Source organism: Diospyros lotus, chromosome 5 (assembly GCF_014633365.1).
Source record: "Diospyros lotus cultivar Yz01 chromosome 5, ASM1463336v1, whole genome shotgun sequence".
Lineage (NCBI taxonomy): Eukaryota > Viridiplantae > Streptophyta > Magnoliopsida > Ericales > Ebenaceae > Diospyros > Diospyros lotus.
Window position 1 is genome coordinate 6,289,767 of NC_068342.1, and position 25,326 is coordinate 6,315,092.

The 25,326-nt window shown below is 34.5% G+C and overlaps 2 protein-coding genes across 4 annotated transcripts; one reads left to right on the forward strand and one right to left on the reverse strand.

Moving 5' to 3' along the window:
- The first annotated feature begins 514 nt into the window (after window positions 1-514).
- On the forward strand, window positions 515-6,382 carry LOC127802530 (MADS-box transcription factor 30). Its single transcript, XM_052338375.1, has 7 exons — window positions 515-1,034; window positions 2,554-2,629; window positions 3,954-4,018; window positions 4,102-4,201; window positions 4,550-4,591; window positions 4,963-5,248; window positions 5,672-6,382. Exons 1-7 carry the CDS (start codon window positions 574-576, stop codon window positions 5,701-5,703), a joined length of 1,062 nt encoding a protein of 353 aa, XP_052194335.1. The 5' UTR covers window positions 515-573; the 3' UTR covers window positions 5,704-6,382.
- A 6,103-nt stretch (window positions 6,383-12,485) lies between these two features.
- Window positions 12,486-22,009, reverse strand: LOC127801502 (serine carboxypeptidase-like 40). 3 transcript variants are annotated; one of them, XM_052336709.1, is made up of 9 exons: window positions 21,477-22,009; window positions 19,683-19,790; window positions 19,282-19,556; window positions 18,052-18,312; window positions 17,658-17,776; window positions 17,446-17,538; window positions 16,979-17,084; window positions 16,324-16,417; window positions 12,486-12,616 (listed from the first exon to the last, which is right to left on the reverse strand). In XM_052336709.1, the coding sequence occupies exons 1-9, from the start codon at window positions 21,856-21,858 to the stop codon at window positions 12,501-12,503; spliced, it is 1,554 nt and encodes a 517-aa protein (XP_052192669.1). In that variant the 5' UTR covers window positions 21,859-22,009; the 3' UTR covers window positions 12,486-12,500. The 3 variants fall into 3 exon arrangements, with proteins under 3 accessions (XP_052192669.1, XP_052192670.1, XP_052192672.1); XM_052336710.1 differs by lacking the exon at window positions 12,486-12,616 and adding an exon at window positions 14,998-15,234 and having other exon boundaries at window positions 21,477-22,008; XM_052336712.1 differs by lacking the exon at window positions 12,486-12,616 and having other exon boundaries at window positions 16,026-16,417; window positions 21,477-22,006.
- Between the last annotated feature and the right edge of the window lie 3,317 nt (window positions 22,010-25,326).

Below are 25,326 nucleotides of genomic sequence, written 5' to 3' on the forward strand. Positions count from 1 at the left end.
TGAATCATATGACGATCACCCAAACAACTAAAAGATAGGCAACAAACTAATGTATTTAATAATTTTATTATTCAAAATAATATTTATTTTTTGGGATTAAAACTTATGTAAGAAACTTGCACCACTTATAAAAGTATAACATACTGTTGATGAGAAAGAATCACACATCGACGAAAATAAAAATTATTAAAGGTAGAATAATAAAATCAGATAAAATTAATTAAAGATTTTGCTGCAATTTTTTTTTTTAAAAGAAGGAGCAACAAAAGAAGAAAATTTAGAAAGTAAAGCGGTCAAATTTGCACTTAAGGAAGAAGCTTTGTCAAGACTCCACAGTAGAAACCGGAAAGACGTCTTCCCCTCTCCAAAAAGGGCAACTCATTGGTTGATAAGATAGAGTACAGCCAGCATGGCGATGCCCAAATTTGGTAACCAATTTGCAAAAAATCAGCAACTATACATACACACACTGTATGTGTACACGTGGAGTAATGGGGAGGGGGGGAAGAGAGAGAGGGGTGGGGGCCAGTGCAGAAATGAGGTCAAAATGTGGCAAAAAGAGACAGTCGGAGCATGCAGGCTTGCCGTTTCCAGTCTCTCGCCATTTGGGGTAAAACGCCTTCATGCCTCTTTACCTTCTCCTCTAAATTTAGCAACTCTTCCCCCAAGTTGTTCTTTTGGGTGATTATTACGCTAAATCTCTCTCTCTCTCTCTCTCTCTCTCTCTCATTATATTGTTGTGTGTATGTACACGCGTTATACATATATAGAGGGAAAGAAAGATTTTTGGGACAATCTTTGTGGGTTTTTGATCGATTGAGTTTTCGCTTGTTGGGTCTGGAGGGCTCAGAAATGGGGAGGGGGAAGATTGAGATCAAGAGGATAGAGAATCCGAACAGCAGGCAAGTTACATTCTCCAAAAGACGTGTCGGGCTGCTCAAGAAGGCTCGAGAACTTTCCATTCTCTGCGATGCCGAAGTTGCCGTCATCGTTTTCTCCAACACCGGCAGGCTTTTCGAGTTTTCCAGTGCTGGGTGAGCCGTGTTTTCTTTTTCTCATCTTCTTCATCTGTGGTTTTTTTTTTTTTTTTTTGGTTCACTTGCTGTCGAATGGTTCGATGTGATGGATGATTATCTCTGTTAATCACTTTGTTTTGAAGTGAAGTGAAATTCGTGAAGTATCTTCACATGCAATGTGTTTGTTGGTGTGAGAAAAATGATGTAAATTTACCAAAAGAGAAATATCTGATGGTTTGTTGCATGTGACTGTTGATTGTCTGTGTCAATCGATACACTGTTTCATTGAGGGATTTTATTGTTTTTGTAGTCTTATTTGTACTCCGATTGTGATTTGATTATGATTCCCAGGGATTTACTGAAGCCAATATGAATATATATATGTGTGCGCGTAAATTTTTGAAATGTAAACGCTTGCATGAGGCTGTTGATCATAGGTGATGCTCGATTTTTTGGTCTGCTTGGCTGATTCTTGGTCCCTCTAGGAACCCTATTCTGGAAATGAATGCTGCACTTCTACAATATTTTGTGGTTAGATTGTCTGTTAATTTCTCTGTTTACTGTCTACAATGAAGGGCTATGAGGAAATTTTCTTTTGTCTAAAAGTGTGTGGACTTTTGACAAGCGAAGCAAGTATTCAATTGAAACTCACATTTGGGGATTTGTCTTGTTGATTTGGTTATACTGTGTCATTTTTACTTGGGTGTTATTTTGAGAAAGCAAAATGGATGTAGATGTAAAAACTAGTAATTGTAGTTGTAGTGTTCATCTTAATGATTCTTGTATATTTGTTTCCCTGAATTATTCAGATTTAGCATTAATTATGTGAAATTAGAAAAATCAACTTCTATTAAGGGTGAGGTTTCCTTTTAAGGAGCAAAAGAAATAGAAACATTTCATTATTCTTATCCTGTTTTGTTTAAGATGCACCTGGATTGGATATTGGTACAGAAGATCTTAGTTACTAGCACTATCCTCTTTCTTCTAGGCTGCTCTTTGAAGACATACTTTGTTGGATTCGGCTATATTTTCCTTGTTTTATCATCTAACAAGACATCATTCATTAATGTCTTTCTAAGAACTACTTGTGAATGGTAGTATCACCATATATTTTCACAGTTACTTTCTATTATTGCCTTTCTGTCATCGAAAGATGTAATCTTGCATTGATATATTGGTTGAGAAATGAATTATTATCATTATCATCATCATATTTTGGGTATTTTTCAGCTTTGTGGATGGGGCAGAACACCTTCATCTCTAGATTTTCTGCATAATGTTTGAAGTTTTTCCCTGATAGAAACAAGCCAGCTTAAATGATCTTTATCTTACATAAAAATCATTCAATCCTACATTATGATGGTATGGAGAGGAAAAAGTACAACCAATACATCTGAATGCTTTTCCACTTAGTATCTTTTAATTTACTCAGTTCTTTTCTGATAAAATTATACTTGGATATTGAGTAATATAACACTAGATTGGCTGTTTATTTCTTGTGTGGTAGACCTACTTACGAGCTCTCTTTTTACTGTAGCATGGACAGAACACTCTCAAGATACAACAACCGTCGGAATTCTTCAGAGGCTGATTTAGTTGAACCAAAAGAAGAGGTACTACATCACATATTTCTACACTTGATTTATGAATGTTTATTTAATAGATCAGACTAGAGTTATGGTTTCCACTAGTTCTTGTGATTTTCTCTCTCTACTCCCCATCACATACAATACCTCTTGTACCTCCCTTCTTTTGTGTGTGGATATGATATGAATGATTGCGTCCTATACATCAATCCTGTGTGGATTTGTATTTCATTGAATTTGGAGAACATAAAAGTTGTAACAGCATATGCTTCTATGTTTATCTTTTTAACCTATCTGTTTTTCTTTGACTCTCAACTCTTCACTAGTCATGGTTAATGCAGGTATATATTGTGAAAAATATTATGCACCATGAACCGTTCAGTTCTCTATTATTACAAGTATGTGGTGAAGCCATGTTGGTGATCCCCAGGCATTGAGCCTCCGTTAGCATTGAATCACATAGAAGAATATACATTATCATATAACTATATGAAGTTGTTTTTGCCAAAATTATGATAACAAAAGCTTATCATAATTTCATTAGCTAGAAAACATTACTGGCAAGATGTTGGCCTTAATTTTGAAATGCATCTATGGTAGTGGCTGCTCTTAGAGTTGTACTCATTGCAGCTCTAGGTTTTCTCATTCTACTGAGAAATTTCTCTTCTGAGAATCATTTTATCATAGTTTCTATGTTATCTTTAGCTCTTATGCTCTATAGGAATCCATAATTAGAATGTACAAAGTGAGGGGAGAAGAGAGCCACTACTGTGTCCTTGGTTAGATTCTCAGTTTTGGTTTCAACGTATCCCCCCTTTATTCATTCTAGTCATGAAGGCCCCTTTTATATCTTTTTTTTTTTTTTTGTTTCTCTGATGTGAGAGACTCTAGGATATTAAAATGTGTTCTGATTCGCTTCAAGGTCACATCAGGTCTGAAAAGGTTAACAGATAGTCATCGTGAGACCTTTTGGTAATCTTGCAGCATGGTTTGAGATTATAGATTTTAGCGTTTGGGGAGTTTCTTCTACTTGGTTTTATTTCGAGTTCAAAGTGGCATGGGGGTTGTTGACTGATTTGGAAAGAAGCTGGCCTCTTGGAAGATGCACTGTCTTCTTAAAGGTGGTAGGCTTGGTCTAATTTAAATCACCCTATCTAGCGGCTCTTGAGGCTTCATAGTTAACATGAATAGTCCATATATTAGTGAAATTATGCTCTCTGTTGAGTATTTTCATCTCCATTCCTGTTTACTAAACCCATAAATTTAATTATAGAGTCCCATATGTATGTGAAGAAGTTACATCTCTCATCCTGTCTTTGCATGTCACAATGGCCGCATCCAATTCAAACAGAAACAAGAGTCCCTGGAGGTGAACATTCTGAAAGATGAAGTTAAAGAGCTGAAATTGAAACAAATGTAAGTCTTCTATGCCCAACATCATCGTCAGATTTACTCTCACACAGGGGCTTCATTTATTGAACACAGTTATCATCATGCAGGCAGCTGTTGGGTAAAGACCTTACCCACTTAGACCTAAAAGAACTGCAAAATCTGGAAGAGCAGCTAATTGAAGGATTATCATCTTTGAAGGACAGAAAGGTTAGTCTTGTTCTTTCTATTTCCAATTTGCTATTCTCGGATAAAATGGTGGCAGTTAGTCAGTACATGGTCATTGTGCACCAATTGGCTATGTGATCCAGCGACATCTATCGTTGCCTCCAGTATATTGCTCAAGTTTGAGTCCCTCAAGTGTTGGTTTAATTCATGTAGAAGTGACTTGTGCTGCAGTTGTGTGGTTATTTGGTTAGATGATGATGGTTGAATTTTTCTCTGAGAGATGAGTAAACAGCATAATGTTTTCTGTGGTAATCAATTTTTGTTATTTGGAAGGAAAAAAAAAAGTTGTAGATATATATTAAGACTTGGCATGACTTCCTCTCATTGCAGGAACAATTGCTGATGCAACAACTGGAGCAATCAAGAGTTCAGGTATCCCAACTTGTTTAATTCAATTTGCATGTCATATTCATGTGACGCCTGTGCATTAGCAACCCGGAGCATTAAATATGTTTCCTAGCAAGAGTAATATAATCTAATATAGCTTATAATTTGTTGAGCATTAAGTAATATAATCTAATATTACTCTGTTCTCTACTAAATTCATAGATATGAGGTTTTTTACTGCTTGGATGCTTTAACCCATCCCGTGAACTAATGATTTCTGTGAAGTTAGAATGGGCAAATATAGAAGTACGATATTATTCTGTAAAAAGGATGAGAGTTTCCCTTGGAGTCATTACTTGAAATCTTGTACAACATTGCTGCTCCATGATACCAGTGATTTGTTTGGTCCATTCTAGGAACAGCGGGCTGTCATGGAGAATGAGATTTTACGCAAACAGGCAAATAGAACTTCTGTTGATACAATAATCTTCTTCTTATGGTATCTTGTCTTTCTGGATGAGATATCATATCTGAAATTCATGTTCTCTGCCAGGTTCAGGAGCTCTGTCGTTTTCTTCCATCAAATGAACGTTTGGGTTCACCTTATCATGTCTATCACCCCATGGAAAGAGATGATTATCCTGTCAAACAACATGCTCTCAGTCTGGAGGTTGATAATTGTGAAGTTGATCTGCGATTGGGGTATTTTTTTTCTTTAGCCATATAGTTGATGATTGTTTCTTAATTTATTTCTTTTAAGTCTTCTTCTAGAGTTAATCAGGTTTTGGTTGTTTTTGAAATTGACATTTGCCTCCCCTATTTCTAGACTTTTCTTACAAATTTCTCCATAGTTAAAAGTAGTTAGCTGACAAAAGGAAGTTGACCGAGTTAACTAGAATACTTCAAAAGAATTCCTGATCTACCCTTATTTTGGGCATGCATAAGGGGTTTGCACTAGATGGCGCAATTTAAGTACGTTGTTTTGCTAGGTTGTGTTCAAGAAAATGCTTTATTGACGATTTCTTTCATTTTTCATTTATTTTTAGTTTCCGTAGCTAGGTTGCCTGACAGTGACACCATCTCCCATATTCATATACAGTTTCAAGCGCTCTCTTTCTGGTGCAGGCTTTCTTCTGGAGTTTGTCAGGAGGAAATGAAGGCACTAGCCCCGAAAGAAACTCAATCCAGCAACTCTGGTAGCCAGATGAGTCTGCTCTGAACCGTTGCTTCGAGCTTGTCCAGGTTTAGACAATAGGAATAGCTAAATATACAGCAGTAGCCATTATATATATATATATAGATTACAGTTTGTTTGAGTTTGGCAGCTTGGCATAAGAAACTATATTATTAGCTAGGACGGGCAACAGATGTTTGATCTTTGAAGCGACTTCGCCGGTGGCTGAGATCAAGGAATTGGTGGCTTTCCAAAGGCCAGATTCATCAAAATGCCTGTGTAGACAAACAGATAAGTTGGGAGAGAAAAGGAGCAGCAGTTTTGGTTGGTCTCATCCAATGTCTCTGTAATGAGTTTGGGGCATATACTATTTTCTTGCTTGTTTGCTCGCTCGCTTTCTTTATGCCAAGAAGCAAGTTTGATAGAAACTTTATGACAAATCTCCATGGTTTAGCTTGATTTCTGCATTTTCTTTCTCAGCATATAGGCTATCTCTATCGCAGTCACAGTGCTTCCTCCAAGCAAAACTCCTTCTTCACTCTTCCATGGCTTCCATTTTTCAATCCCCTGCTTTGTCAATGAACTGAGATGGTCTGGCATCCAGAGTCTAGAAAACGAAGGGGCTATTGGCACCCATTAAGTTTTCAGCTTACGGTTGTTGAATGGCCACTGAAATAATTAAATATATAATAATTAATATTAGTGCACAAGACAAGACAAGACTCTTGGTTTTGTAAGGATAGATACCCCCACCTAAGTGGGTTTATGATCCGATGACACATAATTAATTTCAGTAGTATTTTTTGCCCAAAAATAGTATTCGTCATGTTTATCACGAATAAAACTTGTAATTAAGTAAGCAATTTGCTTAAGTTTTCCAAGATGTGATATATATGATTAATTGCAGCGAGTCATTGGGGCGCGATGCCAAAGTTAAAACCAACATTCAACATAACTTTGGTCCCGCTTTAAACAGCCTAAAGCTTTTAAATACAACACAAACCTCAGCCAATTGTTCTGAATTTTTTATGTCGGCTTATACGTACAGTTAGAGCTGTCAGCTTCAGCCTTCAGCCGACCTCCCCAATGCAAGGATAATGCTACACAAACTGAAAGTTGGATAATTTGGTGAACAATCCAATTTTTTTGTAATATTTTAATATCAAAATATCGCGATATTTTATATCTAAATTTTTGAATGACCGCTCATGTTCTCCTTCCTCCCCCCTCCTCTCTCTCTCTCTCTCCATCCCCTTCTCTTGCCTCATTCCTCCGCCTCTACCGTCTGCCTTCGTCTACCTCTGTTCGCCTCCATCCATCTCCGTCTCCGTCTCTGTCTGCCTTTGGCTTATATATGTTTTGAATTTTTTTTATAATAAATCTTTTTATAGTTAAATAAGAAGTGATAATCTTTGAAAAGACTCCACTGTAAACATGGTAAGAAGATGAGGAAATTGGACATCATATATTTAAAACTCAAGATCTAATAGTATCTATAGATGACTCTTTGGATCGAGGAAAAAACAAACCTATACAATGAAACTTTTGGTAATAAAATGACTTAATTAATAATACATGGATAAAAAGAGTAAGCTACCTTATAAATAGAGTTTATAAAAATATATTAATATTACAGCCCCATTGTAAGCGTAGCACGGTTGGTTTTCAAGTGTAATAGATTGCATCCAATGATGTAGATTCGAGTCATGGCAGTCGCAGTGTAGGAATTTCACCCTCATGTGGGGATAGCTCCTTGTGGATACCATACATTGTCTCCTATCTAATGCGCCATCGTATATCGTAATTAATCCCTCCTACGTACGTTAGTCAATGTATAGAAAGCCCTTAAAGTGAGAAATTTCACCTTTATGCACTCAAAATGATAAAGAGAATTGGACATGAAATATTTAAAACTCAAAATCTCATCGTATCTATAGATAGATGACTCCTTGGATTGAGAAAAAAAACAAACCTACACAATGGAACTTTAGGTAGTAAAATGACTTGGATTAATAATACATGGATAAAAAGAGTAAGCTACCTTATAAATAGAGTTTATAAAAATATATTAATATTGCAGCCCCACTGTGGGAGAGACTTACCAAGTCATCAAGAATGGCCCTATCAGTCTATCACAAATCAACTTCACAATTAATACAAAAGAAAACAAAAGCAAAAAATAATAATAATAATAACTTTTGTTTTTAATTTTGTATTTTTTAAAAAATTAAGTAAAAATAGAAAGTTCTATTTGATTATCTATTTTTTTTGTTTTCAAAAGTTTAAACGCCCCAAATAAATTTTATTTTTTATTTTTTTTATTTTTTTTATGTTTCACTCACATTAGTGGTCAATAATCACCATTAATTTGTTCTTCACTAGAAATATTAAATAGATTGGGTTACCCAATCTAAATGAATTCTTAACTTGAGGGATAGAATAAATCCAACAAAAATATATTAAACAATAGATTAACAAACAATATATTCAGTTTTTTTTTTTTAATAGAAAATGAACACTGTACCAAAAACAAAAACTAAAAATTTGCAAATCAATCAAAAAAATTGGTTCTCCTTATTTTGTCTGTTGCGGTCCAACAAATGAACTTATTTTTTTAAAGTAAAAAAAGAAAAATGAATAGCAATCGAACACCCTCCTTGAGCAAAAGGTATTTGTGAATAATTTTTTTATTAAAATTAAAAGAAATTGTCACAATAAAGCATATTTTAAAAAATATATTTATATAGCCTATTAGTGATATGGTACATTATGCTTATTTATAAATTTGCCTCTAATACCATTCTTTGGGAGCTAATGAACATATATCACATGTCCCACCAATTATAATGTGACACATGACTTATTTTTTTCATTATTTTTCATACGTCTACAATTGAGATATTCTATTTCACAATGTAAAAATCTCAAAAATAAATTTTTTGAGAATCTCGTTTGACAATTTTAAAAGATTATCATACATAGATATCACTTGACATTTTGAGTTATTGTAAGAAATTAATCTATCTCGATTGTGATTCTTAATAGCCATTAACTTTTACCATCTCAAAAAAGAAAATTTTTTAAAAAAGGATATTGCACTTACATCGTCATAGGTAAACTTATAACACCTCGATAATTAGGGAAAAATTTAATTTCTAAATTTAAGATGATTTATTGATGATTTGTGGGTTTGAGGAATTTGATGAGGGAAAGTTAAATTATTGTGTTTTTGAATAAGGAGACAATTGAAAATTTTTAAAAAAATTTGAGGTTTAAGCATAATTTCAAAAACTGAGAGTTGAATTAGTATAAAATTAATTTTTACTATAAGTGATAGAATTCATAGTTTGGTGATCATGACTTGCATATGATGATAGGGGAATGCTTAGGCATGAGGCTATAGATTTGGGATTAAACGAAGCTTGTCTTAAGTTCAGAGGAAATCATGTATATGGGGTCACTAAGACTCTGGGATGGATGAGATAGACAACATACATGCATGATTCATTTAATATTTTTTTATATTTGTCATGAACTTTGATTTGTTATTTTATATATTAACTTTATTGAATCTTAAGACTCACCCTCATATACTTAACCTTACAGATAGCTTGAAACCTAGCAAAGAAAAAGCGATGTGGTGGATGCATCGCTGTTGAATGTAGATGAAAGGCCATGTTAGGCTAAGATGATATCTTGTTTCGAGCAACCTAGCTGCCATCGATTGAGGTTTCGCATGATTGCTTATTTTGTTGTTTGGAACATGATGAGTTTTACGATTGTATTTTTGATTTGTAATAAGTTTGTGTGAAATGAACCAGTACTAAGCAAAAGGTTAGGATTTTTGACTATGTGTTGTAAAATAATGAGTTTTATATAAGTTTTACTCCCATTATCTCATAATACCTTTGTAACAATTTGAGATTTTAGCGTGTAACTCGATCGAGATTTCAATGCCTTATGTTATCTATTTTCTTTTGAAACTCGAGTTCTCGACGAGAGAAGGCCGGTGAAACTTGGATCCCACCTAGAGCACCCAAACTTTTAAGGGTATAGTCAACCTTTAATTCAATCAGTAACTATGTTTGTAACTATGGATTACAGTGATACCCTAAAAGTAAGACCACAAACTCATTATGTGGATCCTATCATTTACATTTTTCCTCCAATTAAGTATAGGTAAGGGTAAGGTTTTGTCTTTTGGGCATAACTTCAACATTTAAATTAGTTAAAAATAATGTAAGATAATATAGGATAAACTTCTATTAACATGCCCACATCTTTAGTAGTTTATTTCTATTTATAAATGACATACGATGACATTCAAAATATAGTTTGACCAATTGAGTTGAAATTCTCAAGTGATTGAAGAAAATTTAAAAATATTAAAGAAATTTTCATTTTATTGAGTCTAAAGAGGTAGAATAGGTTCACATAAGTCTTTCATGCCAGCAATTGATCCAAATCTAAGTTGACTCGAATTCAAAGATAGAGACAGATCTTAAAGATCAAGAGGACACATGCCATTCTAAGTGAAAACACGTGATGACCCTGAATTGATTTCCTTGTTACACGTGGTGTATGGTAATTGGTGAGATTACAAGAATAATAGAATAATTTCTCTCAAAATACAAACAAATGGAATGAAAATGAAAAAAAATAAAACTAAATATATAATTAAATAGAAGTAATAGATAGGAGAGAAGTCTCAAATCTATTAAATGTTCTCTATATTAAAAAAAAATAAAAAAATACTTGTTTTAAAAATACAAAATAAAAATAATTTTTTCGTTTTACCATAAAAGTCTCGAATAAACTCACAATAATTTTTGGGTATCATATTTGATTAGATGTTGCAAATCAAAGATACGATGTCTCTTGTCCTAAATAATACCCATCTAGGCTATGTCGACAATTCGTCCCTTCTGGTGTCCTCCATTCTATGTTACATGGCACGTGGACGTCTTCCTTCCATGTAGGATAATGTTACATGGCCAATTTGGTTGATAACTTAATTGATAATTCTAATGCAATTACAAATCTACCTTTGTTAAAATTTTCAAGATGCCCACCCATTTTCTCTCTCTCTTTCTCTCTCCCCCATTTTCTGTCTCTATCTCTCTCCCTCCCTCTTTCACTATGATCTCTCTCTCACTCTCTCTTTCAAACCCATCGCCCAAAGAGCACCGTCTGCCGGCCATCGCTCCCCTCGCCCCGCCACGAGCATCGTCGGCTATCACCCCCCGCCGAGAGCACCAACCATTGTCTCCCCCACTCGCCACTACTGTAGCAACCCCCACAGCCATGAGCACAGACCGTCGCCGCCCCCCTCTCGTCGACCTCCCCGTCGTTCGCACCACTAGCAAAGATCGTTGTTACCCCTGCCGTTCGCACCGCTTGCTGTTGCCCCCACCCGCCGGCCCCTCCAACCAACCACCGCCACCCGAAGGTTTCCCCCCACCACCGTTCGTTGTCATTATAACAAAAGAACATACAGAAATGCTTATTTGGGTGTCGAAGAGTGAAACCAGCCAATGGATGGCCTCTTTCCTTTTTGATTTTTGTGAAGTCAATCACTGTATAAGAAATCTATTTTGACATCAAGCCCATACTGCTTGTTGCTAGAAGTTGACTATTAGCTAGAGAAGCCGATGTTTGCATCATGACACAGGAAATTAAGTGTTTATGCGCGGAAGTTGATGAAGCAACTTGGTGGTTTTTATTTTCTTTGTATTTTGTTTTTTAACTAGCACTTAGATTTATTACCTGAATTGGTTTCAGATTTGTTTCCATTCAAGTTTGTTTTGAAGAGAACTCTTAACAGAAATATACTTGTTTGTATAATGCTCTGGGAGGCATGTTTCAACATGTGTCCATTCAGTTTCATATATTAAGAATTTAGTCGTCTTTAGAAATGTTACAGGATAGGCCTTAGTTGTTGCTAGAAAATGTTAGGAATCGGAAGTTTATTTGCCAGCCATACTACTTGTACATGAATTCTAATGCAAAATGTGCTCACTTGTTTACAAGGTGATCGACCAAATTTCCCAGTAAGAAAATCTAAGAGCCAACTCAACTCTTATTTAGTTTGAAATTGTGGGCTTTGTTTGGGAGAGAGTTAATGAAATAGAAATAATTGGAATGGAGTGCGAAATGTTATATGTTTCTTCTTGTTCTGAAGATGAATGAAAATGGATGGAATTGAAAGGTATTATACAACAACTGACTATTAATACTCTTTAGTGAAAAGATAAGTTGAGAGTCAACAGTAAATTTGAATTCCTAAAAAAATTATTGAGACACACAAAATTAATTTCTTCATTCATTTTCATTTCATCCATTCTCCAATTTAGGGAGGTAAAAAACAGGGCTTGGAAAAGAAGAGAACTACATTACTATATTGTCTCTCCCATACATGTTCTGAGGTACTCTAGTCCAGACAAAACAAGTCACCATGTGATCATCATCCCTCAAAACAATTGTTAATCTACAAGGCAGATGAGAAATATTTGATTTATAGAAGCCCAAAGAATCTCATTTTTTTTGTTATAAACCATTATTCAGTAGCTCCAGAAGCAAAAAACCTCTACTTTTTGTTAGAAACCACTATTCAGTAGCTCCAGTTCGAGCAATCGCTCGTGCGCAAGGGAGAGCGGCCGGACGTTGGTTCACGAGAGAAATTCTCCTGGATTTTTCCAGCATAAGGGGTGCCAAAATGGCTCGGTTTTTGGGCCTCTTTCACACGCCCAGCCACGCACCACGTGGCGCTCGCTAAGCCCTTCATTCCACCTTGGCCGCCAAGCTACCTTTTTGCCAATTTAAGGCCGATTTCGGCCATTCCACGATGAGCAAACAAAGAGAAATTGAGGGATAAGAGAAGAGGTTGCGGTCAGCAGCTGAAAGGAAAAAAAATGGGCAAAATTGATAGAAAATACTAATTAATCAAGGTTTAAGCAGTTAGGTAAGTAGGATAAATTACTCAAAGCATTGTACATCCAAATTATGGGTTTTTTACGGCTAAATTATGCAGACTACGCAGTTAGATTTAATTAATTTAAGCCACGATTTTATCAATAGCTACAAAACATTTTACTTCGCAACAAAAGGACATAAAAAGCAAGAAAAAGTAGCTTAAAGGCAAGCTCCTAACTCTCTTTTTATGTTCTTTAATCCCTACATAAGTCTCCATTTTCATATTTTATTCTCTCCCTTATCGTGACTCAGTTCCACACATTAATAATGCAAATCTGCGTGGCAATCATTTTATGACTTGAGCGTTATTGATGGGTTTATTGTCGATGGAATAAGTTAAGTAAATGATTCCTTAATACTGTTGATTATGTTCGTAGTACTGTTGATTATGTCTGTCACAAGACTTTGTATCGCTCCACTTTCTTTGGGAATGATGTCGAACCCGTTGGGGTTAGGTTCTTAGAAAGTCGATTATGGTCGAATTTATGGGGTTATATTAAGAGTTTTAAGGAGAGAAGTGTAATGTTCAATAATATGTAAATCGAGATAGTTTCCTATGTTTGAAGAATTACAGGAACAAGAATGGTTTATGGGTGTCTATGTTGCCAAGTGCATGAAAAGTCATGGGGAAAGCTTAAGAAATACTAAGTCTAAAGTGTATAAGTGTAACACTATCTATGTGTGTCTAAGGATATGGGGTACAGAACTACTGACTGTCAAAGTGGGTCATGGAAATCAATGACTGGATGTATGGGTGTTAGTTATCAGCTGTTACGATAAATGATAGACAAGTTAGGCAAGCTGGTACTGCCAGATTCCCACCTTAACTCTGTGCATATCATGATATTGTGTGATGCATAGAGATTGGGTTGCATTCATTTAGGGGACATGCATTGTGTGTGATGGTGTAGTAAGAAAAACACATTATGATGATAGGAAAAGCCAAATGATGAATGACATGAAAAGGCGATATGCTATGAATGACAAGAAAAGTCAAATGTTGTGATGAAAAGCAGATCAGGAATATTGATATGGTAGCATATATTGGGTTGTTACCAAATCTATATGTGAGATTTGGGCGCCAATGTGTGTATCTTATGTGCAGTTTACTTTGTATTATGCATTTAGAGCTAAGGTACGTGTTGAACATGACATGTTATGATGCTACATTTTGCATGAAATGCATGGGATGTCGGGAAGGTTTTTACCTTTAACCTATTGTCTTTCCTTCTTGAACTTGTTGAGTCTCGTGACTTATCCTTCATTTAAATATCATACCAAGTAAAAGAATCGCCTGAGTTGTCAGGTACGTTCAGTGGAATTGGGTCCAGACCGTTGAGTCATGGTAGCATGTGCAGAGTTCTCCCGAAACTAAGGTTGTGGGTGTCATTTTGGATGGTTAGGCTAATGTTCTTTTGTTTTTAAGATCGATGCATGTTATATAGTCCCGAATCATCTAATGTTATGTATGGTTATGTAAGAACCTGACTTGAGTTGTCATGTGGCCGACTATGCAAGGATGATTATGAATAGTCATGTGCTATAGTTTCTCTTGCTATATACCTAATGAGAATTATTCTATATCATTCGAATAATGACCATTTTGCGAATTCTCTATGCGCGTGAAGGCTCTGGCAGGCGGGCCATTACAAGAAGAGTAAAGGTTTGAAATATGTTATTTGTTTGGGAACAAATTTATCATTTATTTTTAAAAAATTAAAGGGAGTAAATCTCAAATACCGTTAAAATAGCTTATAAGCTCTGTAGTGTTTAAATTCTTAAACTTTAACAAACTCGTAAGTGAATAAGTTATATAGCTTATAAGTTAATTAAAACAAAACTTATAAGTGATCAATCCAGTAAGTCAAAAACCCTCTAATTAAGCTTGATTCAATGTTCGTTCTATCTTAATTTTAAAATACCCAAATATGAACAAGCACGTAATGCCATTTTCATCATTCTTAATTTTTATGTATTTTTTACGCTCCTCCTGTTTATGTTTAAGTTAGTTTAATATTAAATAAAATAAATATAGTTTTAATAAATTTACAAGTTTTTGAAATCAACTTACTTAGTTAGATGTATTAATTAGAAAATTAAAACTCGATTTAAGTAATTTTACTTTTTTGCATTAAATGAATTTAAATATTTTGTCAAATAATTATAAATTAAACTCAATTAAAATTAATTATTTTACTAAATAAATTTATATGATGAAATTTACTTTACCTTATCTCACCTCAATCTCTTTCTTTCTCAATGTGTTGTGTTTTCAACCTTGGAAACCATATTCCTAGTGCAATTTTGTTCACCCAAGAGGCATCCCCTTCAATTAAAAACATAAAAAAAAATGCACATTTATACCCCTAACATTTTGAATACCACTCTCCCTCTCATCGTGGCATGCACCATCTTTCTCTTTCTGCATCATCTATGTGATTGCGTTTTCAACCTTTATCGCCAACCCTCTCGTCGTCGCCAACTTGCCTCACCTCTCCTTGCCTCGTCTTTGATCGATCAATCGTCTCTACATTCTCTATAGCTACAAAAAAAAAAAAAAAAAATGGAGAGGCACCAAGCGATGAGGTAGCGAGAGGTAAGGCGACGACAATGAGAGAATCGGCGACGAAAAGCAGTTCTTAGAGAAGAAGAGGAAAGGTGATAGAGAGAAGAGCGGGAAACAAGGTAGGGTAGGTTTCTTGAAAAGAAAAATTCACCCCAAAAATAACTTTTTTAACTTTACACTAATCAAGGTTTACGTTCACCCGTTAGATGGGTGAACAAAATCACACTCATTTTCCTATACAATGTGCACGTGTACTCAGTATCGCTACCACACACGGCGTGACCATGGTTCAAGACATGCACTTCAAAGCATCTCACTTGTGTATCTTTCATTTATAAATGGACCAAATCAACTAACCCAAACCCACAATATCCAACTTTTTAATCCAATATCAAATTCAAATTTGTCAATCCTTAATTTTTCCACACACAACGGGTCACTAAATATTTTTATGCCAAAAAATGAAATTCGTTTTCTTAAAAATATTATTACAAACAAATCAAGCATGCGATGAAAATAATGTTGTGTAACCACTAAAAAATTATTCATGTGAAAATTATTCTTCCATACAAACATGTTTTTCAATATGAAAATCAAAATGTTATCTCATGGATTTATTTGGCAAATTTATTTTTCCTTTATATTGCCAGCCCAGCATGTAAAATCCATTATAATTTCTGAGGCCCATTTGCAATCACTTCTTTCAACATTGCAGGCCTTTTTACTACCACATTCTTAACATCCCAACTGAAAACAAATCCCTGGAATTCAATCGGAAGAACCAAATTTCTTATTAACAATCAATGGCTGAGATAACAGTATTATTCTGCTCAGAAACAATGAACTTACTTTAAAAAAAAAAAACACCCTTAATTTGATGATCTCTAATTGAACCTAAATCCTGACAGAAAATTTCAAAAAGAAAGAAAATGAAAAGAAAAGAAAATATGCAGCATGCACAAGACAAAACTAACTAGAGAAAAAAGAGAAAGGAATTAGATTAGTTATGTGCTCGAGTATTGGGAAGGGGGAAGCCAGCAAGGAAGTGGTAGATGAGTGAAAGACCTCTTGCAGGCTCGTAGCTTGGGACTTGATGCCCTGCTCCTCTTACTGTTGCAAATGTTAGGTCTCCTCTGTAAACTTGGGTGTACCCACCAACCTGTATTAATTAAACACACACAATAATAGTAACTTATTAGAGCATTTTTGCTAACCAAATTCTCAAAATTTAATAAACATGTTATATTATTCATCGTCTATACAAAAAAATCTTTAGATTGTTTGGGAAGAAAAGAATTTGTCTAAAACATCATTATTAGTCTTTTTACTCTTAAAACAAAAAATCTTTAGATTGTTTGGGAAGAACAGAATTTGTCTAAGACGTCATTATTAGTCTTTTTACCCTTAAACTTGTTATATTCTATAACATTAACGATTAGTTAAGCGTAATTATATATTTTGAGAAAACAAAGCACGTATGCTACTTAAACATGGGTATAAAATACTTTTGCATGCTGTGACATCAAATTTATTTAAGACTTTCTTGAAACTGAGATCATGAATGTGACTTTTGATAGAATCTCCTCAATAGATTGATTTTTGGTATAGAAAACATCGCATGATAATCATTCTAATTATATCATTAACAAAATTACTAGGAAATCAACCTAATAAGAACTTTTCAAAATAATGAATAAATGAAGGAAATCAAGAAAATTACCTCCCCTTTTAGGTACCAGGGATGCCATGCAGTTTTCACAGAAAGATTCATCTTGTTAATGGAGTATTTAGTTGAGGTGACAGGTACTCTTCCATCAGTATCACCACTGTAATCCAACCAATAAAAATATTTGGTAAATACATGTCAATCTTAAAAATCTAGAGATATATATTGCAGCTAATAATTATAATTTGTAATCGTCTACTCACAATCATTTAAATAGTGATTCACTACAGAATTACTTATAAAATCATTATATGAAATTCTACCATGTGTATGTTTCTCAAGTTAAGGAAAAAAAAAAAAGCCTCTTTTCTTTTGGGTAAAAAGCCACTTTATGATTTTTTTTAATTAAGTAAATGAAATCACAAATGATTTCACCCACTACCATAATAAACATAAAAGCAACATCAAGGAATGAAGATAATGACAATAATGACGATGATGAGAACGAGAGAGTTGTTTACCTAAAGACCCACACTCGAAGTCCATTTTCCATGAACTCTTGAAGAAGGGGAATGATTGTTGATGGGCTATCTTCCCAATTTCTTATGACATCACTGCAATTATTTTGTTTTGTCAAGTAGTTTTCGGTAAGGCTTCACATGGGCACATGACAAGCAAGAAAGAAAGATAGGGGGTAGGTTTTCATGATGTGTGTGTGAGTGGGCCTTGGTACCTGCATGGTTCCCAATCATAGCTGAGTTTGGTTACATTAGCATGTAGAGCCTCTTGAACTTCAGGCCGGTTCAAGTAAGAGTATACATAAAAATCACTGCAAGGATCAATGCTCAATCCCTGCACCAAACGTTTTAACCCATCTCTTAGATGCATGTAAATATTGTTCGTTTCCAAAGTTATAAATATAGTACTCTTTCTTTCTTTCTTTTTTCTTTCTTTTTTGCTGAAGTATAAACATAGTGTTCTTAGTTCAGTTTCAAAACATTTTATTAAACAATACCTACTTCACTGTGGTCTAAAGTTGACTCTAATAACACTCACCCAAAGATATTCGCTTGAGGTAACTATTGAGACATGACAAATAAATGCAATCTATCTGGAGAATAGCTTACCGGCGTCCTCTTGGGCTTCGCAGTGAGATTGGCGGAGTGGCACAAGGGGGCGTAGATGTTATAGATGTCAATAACGCCGACATTTTCTTGAGCTTGCTTAGCAGCAGCATTGCATTCGTCAGACTGAGTGGTAGCATGCGGCGAAAAGTCACAGTGTTTCTGGATCTCGTGTGCAGTTTCATCAGATATCAGAGCGTGGGTTGCAAAGTAATCGTACATTCCTCTCGTATCAGTCTCATCGTTGATTACTGCATTCCCAATCTGCATATTGTCCAATAAACAGAAGAAGGGTATTATTTACGACACTAATATAATCATATGGTTGATTTGGTTGTGGTTCTCTGCTTTGTGGGTGGGTCGTCGATCCCGCCGACCGTTTGCCTTCACTTGAGCTGTTGCTCAGCGTATGCTTCTTTTTTGGGCAGCTTCTTTTGCATGTGATGTTCTCATCGGCTTCAAGCAAATGATAATAACTTGTACAATCATCTACATAAAGTGACAATATTATTTTTCCGAAGGAAATTTTGTTCCTGATAATACGAATATGGGAGTAGAATACAAGAATAGGGGATGGGTCATGGGGTTCAGCCAACATCCAGGGCAGGTCTGGGTTGGTTGTGACTTATTTTTCCTCGAAATTTGACCTACCAAATTAAAAGTCTATTTCTAAAATCACCCTTACCATTTTATTAGTAAAACTAGAACCATATAAGATTAGTTTTGCATTTTACCATATGATATGGGGAAAATTGTAGGACCAGTGGTGAAGTCAGAGAAAGGTCCAGGCTGGTTGGTTTTGTCCTGCCCGTGGCTGAATGGACCAGCCAACAACCATGCGATAAGGAACAGTAGATTATTCCGTTTTTCTATTTCGAGCCAAACAATCTTAGCAACTCCTTATAGAATAAAAAGAACGACATAGTGTTGTCCATTGGTTGTAGTCTTGTGCTTGCAGTTACTCCAAAAGAACATGCACATGCCTGATATTTGGGCGTCAATTGGCCTGCGACAAGGCCTAAAGGGACCACCAACGTATTCTGATTGCTAAACGACGAAGTTTCGCTTCGACTTAGCACACCCCACTACTCGCAGAGAAGGTGCAGTGATAAGTGCTCGTCGGAGTGAAAACAAGTCATTGTAAGTTCAACATTATAAGAATAAGAAACAGGATCATACATAAAAATGAGTAACGAGTTATAATTTATATAATTAAGAGAGACAGAGACTCACGATGATGCCTTTGAGGTTGATGAGGGTGGCATTAGCTTTCTTGTTGAAGTGAAGAATGGTGTGTGCAAGCTGGGGAACATAATGGCCGGCGTAGCTCTCGCCGGAGATGTAAAAATCCCGGTCCTTGTACTCGGGAAACCTTTCCAGCCAATTCAATAAGAACACGTAGTTGTCGGAGGCTGTTCTGCTGTCTCCACCGTTCACAAAATCCGCGGTTGTGTTCGAGTATGAAAACCCTACTCCGGCCGGAGACTCCAAGAACAGAACATTTGCAGCTGATCATGGCAACAACCACAGTCGGGTACTTAAGATAATCTAGATAGCCAAACACTTGGTTCTCCAACTTAAATATAATTTGCCACAAAACAACCAAAAAGACAAGGAGATGATAAAGATCTTACCATGGTTCCAAGCAAATCTATTTCTGTACAGTGTTTTGCCGTCGCTATTCACCCGAAAGGGCCCCAGCTCTTGCATGGCCCCGTAAGCAAGAGAAGAACAACCAGGCCCTGCACAGTGCACACACATCCATTGCATATTAGAATTGTACAGGATCATGCGAATTTATATAGACAAAAATTACCATATATATAAAAGTAATACTAATAATTTGATTCAGGCTAAATTTCATCGATCCATCAGAATTATCATCATTTATATAAAACTTATATAACCCGTTATACATATTGAGATAATGACTTAATATGCTAATGATATAATTGGTAATTATACCTTATTATTATAATAGCAAGTGAAATAAATCCTGACCTTTTTTTTTTTTTTTCAATCTATTGTGCTCCAACTTACAAGTTTCAACTTTCCAATCATGTGTCCCAATCAATACCCTCTTAAAATGCAAATGGCCTTTGCCAGCTGTGTGCCCACTGGGTAAGATACATACATAATGCCTATAGTCAAACACAATTACAGACAAAATGATAGAACAATATAATTATTTTAGTTATGTTATAAATAAACAATCATTAATTAACCATATTGTTTCATTTTATAAAAATAATAATGGGGTAAGGAATTTTTTGAATGGATAATATTGAAGATATGGAATATATATATATATATATCTGGATGGATGGTTACAAAATGCACGGCGCGAAATCATGGGGAAGAGCAAAGCAAAGGATTTGGATAGATTCCCCTGGCCTTCACGCATTCGGCGGGGGCAAGATTGCATCTGTCTCGACGTACTGCTATATGACCGTTACATTAATTGGTAACAAATTCAATTATTGTCCTCATTCCCAAATCAAACAATATTCCATTCTTTTACTAAGGAAAAATTGTATTTTAATCGTCATCTATACTTTTTTCTCCTTAATGAAAGAGGTGCAGAGAGAACCTAGCTAGCTACTTGAGAAGCATGACCAAAATATACAAATGAAAGGGAATCATTCTGTAATTAATGCAATAACTAGTAGATACTTGGCAATTAATTGGAATTTCATACTCAAAAGAGTATATAAACAAGTCCCCACATGCAGCCTGGGCCAGTTGCTTCTTGATTAAATTGAAAAAGGTAGTAAAAAATGATCTGAAGTGTCCAAAACTGAGAAAAAAATTACTTCACCAAAAAATCTTGATGTCACGAAGTTAATCATTAATTTGTTGGCATTTCTTAAAACATATATTTGTATGGAATGTATTTTTTAACCATGAAAATCATTCATATCATTATGTTTCTTAATCAGGAGGCCTTCTATAAATAAATATAATTAAGTGACAACAGACCTTTAACTTGGAAGATCAAATTTTTTGTTGACAGTGATGGCTGGAGCACAAAATAATTTCCCCGAGGAGGAGGCCACGAGCAGAAGCAATGATGATTCTTGCAGTACTGTAGTCAAAGATCATATATATTCTACTCGAAAATTTAGGATTCCCTTATCACTTCAATATATAAAAAATCGTAGTTAAGGTTACTAATGTGATGTTTTGTGTCTTTGTAAAGGGAATATGAGATTTTCATATAATTTTTATGATGGAGCATTTAAGTTCTTATACTTGCGTGAAAGAAAATAAAAAGAAGACAGAGAAGAATTATCTCTACATTAGACACAGCACGAAAAAGCTCCACCAACTAACCAAGTTGCTTGAAAAATGTGAGTCTGACATCATGATAAGCAAATCAAAACCAGCATTGGAATCAACGATCGAGGAAAATGATCGAATGTACGTACCTCCATTAAGCCACAGAAGAAGTGGCTTCGACTCCTTGCCCCTTTCTGCTTCAACGAAGTAATAATAGAAGGCCCTACCCGCGGTCTCGTTCACCGTGACGTAGCCGCCATACTGCGAAAATCCGACATTCCGCGGCTGACCGGGCAACCTCTCGATTCGGTCCTTCTCTTTCAGCCCCTCCTGCGGCAGAATCCTGACTCCTCTCACCTGCCGGCCCACGTCGAAATGGCCGGTATCCACCACCGTATCCTTCTTCAACTTCGCCTTGTAGAGACGGCCGAGAGCGTCGGTTTGTTTCGTCAAGCCGTGGCCTTCGGCCGCAAAGCAAGCAATCAAGAGAAGCAAAACGCACAAAGATGCTGCCGGCCCTCTCTCCGCCATTGTTTCCGTTCAGAAAGAAAGAGAGAGAGAGGAGACGAAGGGTTTGGATTCCGAAAGGGCTATGAGTTTATATAATTTCGTGGAGGAGTTGCTGTTTTCACGTAGAAGTCTAAACGGCCAGGAAGGCCAGGTTCGGATAACACGAATTTCAATGGGGTTGCAACATTATGCTGCGACAGGAATATAGCCAAAGGGAACCCGGAACAACAACCAATGGAATCTTGCCACGTCGTCAGATTTTTTATGATTGCCGCTTCCGGAGAACATGGTCCATGTGATTAGTTTTGATAATCAGTTAATATATTTTCGCACGTCGGGATCACAATCGATTAATCATCTTCTGGAGAGCAGAGCAGTTGTGGGGCCACTGCAATGAACATGCAATGCAAGCATACGGGAAGAATATTCAAACTAAACAATGCTTTGGAAATTATGGCAAGCATAAATTACAATCTTTTACACTTTTGCTCCCCAGTTCCATGAAATTCCACCCCGGTTCCTTATTTTCTTGACTATAACGGTCAACTCCCTGCATTTCCCATTGAATGTTTGCCCCTATTATTGATTAATTATCTGTTTGCCCCTATTATTAATTAACTCCAGCCATCTAACTTGATTGCATCCCTATCCCCATGAGTCCACACCTTGAAGATGCATAATTTTGCATAAATCACATCCCTGAGAGTTTCTTCAAACCAAAAGATGGCCATCAATATAAATGAGAAGAGAAAAAAATAAAAAGTAAAAAAAAAACAAATTAAAGAAATAAACTAATTAAGTTATCAAGTAATAAATTAACTTTTTTATTTTTAGATTAAAAATAAATTTGAAAAGTTATCAAATACCTCCTAATATATTAATTATATATCACCTGCCAAAGAAATAAATGAAAAGGGAAAATCATAAGTCCATTCATATTCAAATTTAATTTTTTAAATGGATTATGAACATAACAATTATCCAACTGAAGAAATTTTCTTAACAGATTTCAAATATGAATATTGTTGTCTAACCGAAATAAATATTCATAACTCATCAAATAATAATAAATTACAAAATAAACAAATCCAGTAACATGTTAAAAGAAAAGACAAAAGCAGTTTGATACATCAAAATATTAATAATAATTCCTGGTAATTGCTCCTATAATAGAATGGATGAGCAAATGAGATTTAATTTTAATAATTTACTTAAACGTGACATAGGAGCTTGTGTTGAATTTTCGCAGTTGGCCCCGAATCTGACGCATTGGTCTCATTGTACCTGAATTAATCATGCAATACAGCACAATCACATTTGACTGTAATTTTTTTTTTTTTTTTGAAAGCGAAGGTCATCCATTACCATTAATTTCAAAGATGATCATGTTCATGAATGTGTACGTATAATCACCGCCAAATGAATGACGCGGATTAGGGGCCGTGTGAGTGAGAAAATGGGGGGATTTGGTTGAATTTTGGACCCGTCTGATGCAATCAAGCGTGTGAATTAGGCCCTCCCGAGCTGCACGAAGGCCGTGTTTTTTGATTAAATAATGGGCGACCGGTGGCGATTCCACCCCCACCAGTTGGTACATGGGCGTCCTGTTCCTCCTTGTCAACAGAGTTGGTTGTGGCGTACTTCTGGAAGAAACTAACCATTCTTGGCGCTTTTGGTGGCGTTTTCCGTTTCCCCATTGGCCATTGCTATGTGATACGGATACCCACACCAACACGGACACATTGAATACACGCATAATATTTATTCAAGCCGATAAATAATAATAATAATTTTATTACATTCAACAAAGTACGAATTAATGACAACAAATTTAATTCGAACCAAAAATCGGCCCCTATCACTGTTTCTACATCTCCTAAATCATCTTCGTTGTTGTAATTTGGACACAATAATAAACTTATTAAATAAAAATATGGTCATTAAGTCGTTTAAACTCTGTTCGAAAAAAAAATGAACAGAGGGTATAGAATAGTTCACACGCAAATACTTTAATACATTAAAAATGTGAATATCGTATTAAAATCAATATAATAATATATCTTTTTGAAAATTAGAATAAAGGCACATTTAAAAAACATATAGTTTTTCTGAAATCTGCTAGAATTAGAATCTTTATATATACAAAAGTAAGATAGTTTGGCAAAAAAATTTCCCACCAAAACTTGCATTAATTACTATAAAATTAATATTGAATTTTTCAATACATAAGTTTTTCAATGCTAATTGTGGGTTTTTCAATTAATTATTTTAGTTAATATACACACAATAAAGTAAGATTGTCTGCAAAATAATTTTTTCCCCATAACTTGCATTAATAATAATTAAATTATCTTTATATTATTATTATTATTATTATTATTATTATTATTATTATTATTATATATAAAAGTAGGATAGTTTAGCAAAGAGTTCCCCCAAAACTTGCATTAATTACTGTAAAATTAATATTGAATTTTTCAATACATGAGTTTTTCAATGCTAATTATGGGTTTTTTAATGAATTATTTTAGTTAATATACACATAATAAAGTAAGATTATCTGTAAAATAATTTTTTCCCTTATAACTTGCATTAATAATAATTAAATTATCTTTATATTATTATTATTATTATTATCTTTATATATATAAAAGTATGATAGTTTGGCAAATAGTTTTTCCTCCCAAAACTTGCATTAATTATTGTAAAATTAATATTAAAATTTTCAATACATAAGTTTTTCAATACTAATTATGGGTTTTTCAATGAATTATTTTGTGTATATTAAATATTTAGTTAATATACACATAATAAAGTAAGATTGTCTGCAAAATAATTTTTTCTCCCAAAACTTGAATTAATAATAATTAAATTATCTTTATATTTATATTATTATTATTATTATTATTATTATTATTATTATTATTATTATAAAAGTAGGAAAGATAGTCCGCAAAAAAAAATCCCCCAAAACTTGCATTAATAATAATTAAATTATTATTACTAAAAGTAATGGTAATTAATAATTACTACAAAATTAATAATAAAATTTTCAATACATGAGGTTTTCAATGCTAATCATGGGTTTTTCAATATATTATTGTGTGTATATTAAATATTTAGTTATTAAATAGTTTGTTTTGAACACAATTAAATAGATGAATATACCTATATACGTAAGTAATTTTTAATCTGCAATAATGGATATACCAAGAAATTGCATAAGATGTAACCAAAATATCACTTTTATATTGATTTTTCATAATTTTTCTGGCTTACTTGCTGAAAAATTATTAAAAGTCATTTATAATATGTATATTATTTATCCACCCGTTTAAATATTTAGTTAGTTCACTTCGCATAAATTTTTCAATGCATTATTATGTATATATAAATATTTAGTTATTAAATAGTTTACCAAGCATTTTTTTCCTCTAGTAGTCTACCAAAGTATTTTTTATCTCTAAAACTTGTATTAAATTAAAGATA

Coding starts and splice junctions, on each gene's coding strand:
- LOC127802530 (XM_052338375.1), top strand. CDS start 574: ATGCAGGCTTGCCGTTTCCAGTCTCTCGCCATTTGGGGTAAAACGCCT. Junction 2,630..3,953: donor TAGTTGAACCAAAAGAAGAG/GTACTACATCAC, acceptor CAATTCAAACAG/AAACAAGAGTCCCTGGAGGT. Junction 5,249..5,671: donor GAAGTTGATCTGCGATTGGG/GTATTTTTTTTC, acceptor TTTCTGGTGCAG/GCTTTCTTCTGGAGTTTGTC.
- LOC127801502 (XM_052336709.1), bottom strand. CDS start 21,858: ATGGCGGAGAGAGGGCCGGCAGCATCTTTGTGCGTTTTGCTTCTCTTG. Junction 19,557..19,682: donor TAGATTTGCTTGGAACCATG/GTAAGATCTTTA, acceptor TGCCATGATCAG/CTGCAAATGTTCTGTTCTTG. Junction 17,085..17,445: donor CTTCGAGTGTGGGTCTTTAG/GTAAACAACTCT, acceptor GTTGGATTACAG/TGGTGATACTGATGGAAGAG.